General features: G+C 40.5%; 2 protein-coding genes across 3 annotated transcripts in view; one reads left to right on the top strand and one right to left on the bottom strand.

The window, feature by feature from the left end:
• The window catches only part of SARC_10504 (hypothetical protein), a gene marked incomplete at its 5' end in the record, with an annotated part of 973 nt that extends 276 nt beyond the window's left edge, over positions 1–697 (top strand). The window contains one exon of the mRNA XM_014295452.1: positions 518–697. Within this exon, the coding sequence (XP_014150927.1) occupies positions 518–595 (78 nt within the window). The remainder of the gene's footprint in view (positions 1–517) is intronic.
• A 2,551-nt stretch (positions 698–3,248) lies between these two features.
• Positions 3,249–5,321, bottom strand: SARC_10503. Of its 2 annotated transcripts, none has more exons than XM_014295451.1 (3): positions 5,031–5,321; positions 4,182–4,610; positions 3,249–4,031 (listed from the first exon to the last, which is right to left on the bottom strand). In XM_014295451.1, exons 1-3 carry the CDS (start codon positions 5,295–5,297, stop codon positions 3,936–3,938), a joined length of 792 nt encoding a protein of 263 aa, XP_014150926.1. In that variant the 5' UTR covers positions 5,298–5,321; the 3' UTR covers positions 3,249–3,935. The 2 variants fall into 2 exon arrangements, with proteins under 2 accessions (XP_014150926.1, XP_014150925.1); XM_014295450.1 differs by having other exon boundaries at positions 3,249–4,019.
• Between the last annotated feature and the right edge of the window lie 320 nt (positions 5,322–5,641).

Genomic DNA, 5,641 nt, shown 5'->3' with positions numbered 1-5,641 from the left:
ATATATATATATATATATATATATATATATTATATATATATATATGCTTATATATATATATTATACACGATTAATCTATACAAGTACCCTATCGGTCATCTGCCACCCAGCGTAGTACCCACCGTGATCATGCTGCCATGGCTGTGTATTACTCACTGCAGTTATACTGCTGTTGACGTACTGTTGTTGCATTCGTATCGTCTTTCTGAGTGTGTGTGTCCTGGGTTGCTGTTCTGTTGTTCCGAACTGTTCAGTATATGGTATGAACTGTCACACAAACCCATGCATCCATCCTGTTGCGGCGGTACCATTGCTTAAGAGTAACCTACTTAGCCACACCCACCAGTACTCGATTTAACACCTGCTTGCGTCGCGTACCAACGCTTACCGTAGGGTTGTTGGGGCCACCTACACTGCGTCTACCGCCACTACTACCACCTCTACTTGACTACTCACGTGCTGCTCGCTTCTCTCTCTCTCTTTCTCTCTCCCTTCTCTTCTGCTTGCACATCTACAGAAGCAAATCATCTTTGCATCGATTGTGATTGTCATCATCGTCATCATTGTGATCATCCTGATTCTGCAATTCAAATAAGTGATCTCAGGGGGCCCACAGCCACGGACGGCCGACATCTGAGGGATATCCTTGAACGATACAGCGACACACCTTACGTAGTATAAAGTACCTTTCTATCCGTCTGAGGGATATTCTTTAACGATACAGCGACACTTCTTACGTAGTATAAAGTACCTATCTATCCGATGCTCTCACGCTCAGCTTACTCGACTAACGTGTAAATAAAGTGTCCTAGCTGTAACTTGTCACATTTCAGCCACGTTTGCCCAAGCCTCGGACTCGCGACTTCCGGTGTGAACTCTGGTACGACACACTTATGCTCAGTAAAGAGTATATAGTACCGACCTTTTTGGTAGTAAAACATACCCCTGTGGATGATATAGAATAGATTAACAAGGGACGTAACTACGTTTAGTAAGTGGTAGTAGAACACACCCCTGTGTATGATATAAGTAGATTTGAACAAGGGATGTATCTACGCTTAGTATGTGGTAGTAAAACACACTCCTGTGTATGATATAAATAGGTTTAAACAAAGGATGTAACTACGCTTAGTAAGTGGTAGTAAAACACACACCTGTGTATGATATAGATAGATTTAAACAAGGGATGTAACTACGCTTAGTAAGTGATAAGTAAGTGATAGTAAAACACACCCCTGTGTATGATATAAATAGATTTAAACAAGGGATGTATCTACGGTTAGTAAGTGATATAAAACCTTGTGTATGATATAAATAGATTTAAATAAGGGATGTAACTACGCTTAGTCAGTTGTAGTAAAACACACCCCTGTGTATGATATAAAAAGATTTAAACAAGGGATGTAACTACGCTTAGTAAGTTGTAGTGAAACACACCTCTGTGTATGATATAAATAGACTCAAACAAGGTATGCATGCCTGTATAGTGTACGGTAAGTCTAAACCTTTATGCCTCTATAGTGTGCCCGAGTATCCTATTAACAGGTACAATGGTATAGAGCGCTGTGATAATGTCTAAAACTAACGGTTTGTGTACAATATGTATCTGAACATCACATCCACAGAATAACCACTCTAATTCCGTAAACTTCCTACGCTCTATAGTATCCGCTGAAACACTGACATAGACCAGTTTGATCGCTGAGTAATTGGCACACTACACTAGACTTCCATGACGTGATGGATCTGTGTGTCAACTGACTACGTCTTAACACCCGCGGCAGTCCAGGATCACTTGGTGTGACCGATAAGCAATACATACATCCCACGGAAACTTCGTAGGGTTTTCGGGTATAGAGAGATACAAATGATAGAGAGATGATACTATCTAGATGTGTGCGATATGTCCTTATTGATACAGGTCTGTATGCCTGCGTATGCACATACTGCTATGCGTTATGGTATGTGTGCTATTTTTCAGTGATGTATATCTATGTGTGCTGCGATATACTTCTTTGATTTATCTATAAGTCTGCGCTGTGTACATGTGCTTATACCACAGCCGCCGCAATTCCACCTGTTCTATACTGGAAGCAATTGTCTGTAGTGATAGTCCTTCAACTCCAATCAAGCGTAAACGCTAGAAACTCGAAATATGTGTCACACCAAAACTTGAAACGCAGGTGATAGTATAAGGTCACTGATTAATAAAGCGGACAGTACCATTAATATTAGTAACATATCAGATCTAGAACACTACAGACAACACTATAAGGTCACTGATTAGATATTAGTAGAATAACAGATCTAGAACAATACAGACAACACAATGATGTCACTGATTAGATATTAGTAATAATATACCAGATCTAGAACAATGCAGACAGCACTATAGGATCACTTATTAATAAAGCGGACAGAGCCATTGATATTAGTAACATATCAGATCTAGAACATCACTATCAGGTCACTAATTAGATATTAGTAAAATAACAGATCTAGAACAATACATGCAACACTATAAGGTCACTGATTAGATATTAGTAATATACCAGATCTAGAACATTACAGACAACACTATAAGGACACTGATTAACGGAGCGGACAGTGCCATTGATATTTATAACTTACCAGATTTAGAACATTACAGACAACACTATAAGGTCACTTATTGGTGAAGCAGACAGTGCCATTGCAACATACATATCTAGAACACTACAGACAGCACCTTTAGGTCACTGATTAGATACGAGATCTAGAACATTACAGACACTATATGGTCACTGATTAAACATGAAGCGGACAGTGCAATCGATATGAGTGACAGACATACCAGATCTAGAAAAAATACAGACAAAACTTCTTGGTTGATTTAACTGAAAGATGGACAGGTTACCTACAGGGTAACCGTTGCGCCAGCTAGCTAGCTATGCACAATGTTCTACTCAACACCAATGAATATGATGTAAGGATGTGTCTTGTCGTTGAAGTCTTTCATAGTATGAATGCATTATTTGTACTGCACTTCCGTGTACAAAAGCTAACGAGACTATACATCTTGTAAGTTCATGAGATCACTTCCGCGGTATTCACTGCTAATAAGTATATATTATAACACTTTCTAATACACCGAGGCATGCACCTGAATCTAATCACTAACTGCTTAAATTGGACTAGTATGCACAGCAATAAAGAGCCGATTTGGGTACATGTCGACACTCGGTACATGGGGCGGAAATAGATGTTGGAACTCTAATTGAGCCACGCAAGCTGTGTAACATTCTTTAATTTTGTTTCGGACAATTCAGTCGGTGACCGCAACGGGCGGTATTTAGGCATTATCAATGTCGGTTCACTCTGGTCACTTCATTGTGTCTCGCTTTCGCCGTACGCAACCAGTGACACTTATTTAGGATATATGGATGTGGTATTCTCTCTGCGTCGAGACGATAAGAAAGCAGCCAGCCCCCACCCACCCGCGTGTCACTGCTCTGTGGCTGTTCATAGCCAAAGGGATTTTACTTGTAGAGTCGATCAACTACTCTCTCGTAAAAGAGTGCACTCTGTTCGTGTAGTGAAGGAGGCGTCTTGATATCTACCAACAGCATTTATGTCGAGGGCTTCTCATCGGTCTACCTATGTAGCTCTGGTGACCACCTGAGCACAGTAGAAATGAATCTGGGCCAACATTCTTGTGTTTGTTCCCTATTCTGGGTCAACTGATCCGAATCCAACGCAAAAGTGTAGACGTCCAGGATAGTGGACTAGGAGACACTATATTTCAAGCGTCGAGTCCATAGCATTCCTAAGAACTACCTAACTGCAGCTAGATGAAAGGTACTCGCGCTAAGTGGCTTGCCTCCACAGACTTGAGGCAACTATATTAGAAAGGCAGAGCAATTATGCAATAGATCTTGGGACATTAATGGGCATTGTCACGCCCAGTTCTGAGGATGACCCCCTTGCGAGTTTGGTGAGAAGATATCTCCATCTATCCTTGTGTCCAATGTAGGGAAGGTCTGTGTAAAAAACTAGAGTTACGTGAGTACAATGCTCAGTCAAATAATAGAATGTGATATGAATTGGAATGCGAAGACAGTCTACAGGCGACGGCTTTTAGTTTTCCACAATGGGCGACGGGATAGATAGTCTGACAAATCACACTTCAAACAAAAACTTACCAGTGACGAATTGGCCGACGAATGTGCTGGGTACTGTATATTTGGGACACTATGTGCTGTGCTCAGAGTAGCCGCACCTTCTCCGGCTGTCCCATATATAGAGGTGAGGAAGTGCATGATCCGACTGACGGTTTGCTCTTGCTGTGTATTCTTCTGGCATAGTTTAGAGAACTCCTCACGTAGATACCTATTGTCTGACTCCACGCTATTCAGCTTTCCCGTCAACTGATGCTCTGAGTGGGCTAGATTCGCTAACGCTGCGTCAATATACTCCTTCTCCGATTCAGAGGTGTCTGACTTATCAACTCGTGTTCCCGCTTTCCTCTTCATGTTTTGAAGGAGATGGGGTTGTCCACGCAAGAAGTAGGGGTTGGTAAACTGCACTGCATTCTCACTGTATTGTATTCCTGTAGTACAGTCGATGGGTATCTATAGGTGTAGGACGAGAAGTGCATATCTCAATGAGCTGTATAGGCCGGATTCTTTATGCCAAATAGGCGAGAGAAAGATTGAAGCTGGCATTTAGAAGGCTCTCAATTGGTAGAGTTGGCACATAGCAGCGATAATAGCACTTCCTCTAAATAATTGGTTGGAGTGCCAATATCAAAAACGACTGCCGCACGCACTGCGGAGATATATGCTGTTAATAGTGCATACCGACTCATACAACATGCGAAGATCACTACACTCTGTTGTGCATGATTATGGTGAAATCAATAGATGTGTGCTGAAAAAGAAGCCTCATTTGACCACAGAAGAAGGTCGCTTTCTACGACTAATGTACAAGCACTTTAAATACATAATCCGATTAAACACACTGGTAGTATCGAATATTTTGTAATACCATACCTTGTGGAAATCATACATATTCAACTGACGAACAAAGCTGGCAAACTTGTTATGTCTGAAGTACTGAGGGAGTATCTCCTTGGAGAATATGATAGAGTCGAACACAATGAATGATGTGCCGTCTGCTGTCCAAGCTATGTGTTGATCACTTTTAGGGTCCTCAATCATTGTTAACAGCTTCTGCAGGAAGGTTGACGCGGATGACATGATGAAAACACGCTTCCAAGTGTGATAAGTGTAAATCTGACTTGTAACAGCTGCAAACATGCAACGCAGTATTCAGAAGTGGCATGATGTCGACTGTTGATATATCAAAATATTCACTGTTATTTGCAGTATTATTTTGAACATTTATGAGTTTGTTTTTGGAATTATAATAAACGAAAAAGCCTTTACATATTTATCTGTAAATATAAAAAAGAAATAAAAAAAGAATGAATGTTTATTTTTCGGGAAAAATATATATGCGAAGAAAGCCACAGAAGAAGATCAAAATATTTTGCCCAGACATATGTTTATATTTTACAAAAACCCCCAAAAAAAGACAAATATAAAAAAATGGCCAGTCTACACAGTCTACAATCTACAATTCTACACTCTACACAGTGAAC

The sequence above is a fragment of the Sphaeroforma arctica genome, assembly GCF_001186125.1.
Source record: "Sphaeroforma arctica JP610 unplaced genomic scaffold supercont1.1274, whole genome shotgun sequence".
In the NCBI taxonomy this organism is placed as follows: domain Eukaryota; class Ichthyosporea; order Ichthyophonida; genus Sphaeroforma; species Sphaeroforma arctica.
This window is presented reverse-complemented; position numbering and strand designations above follow the sequence as displayed.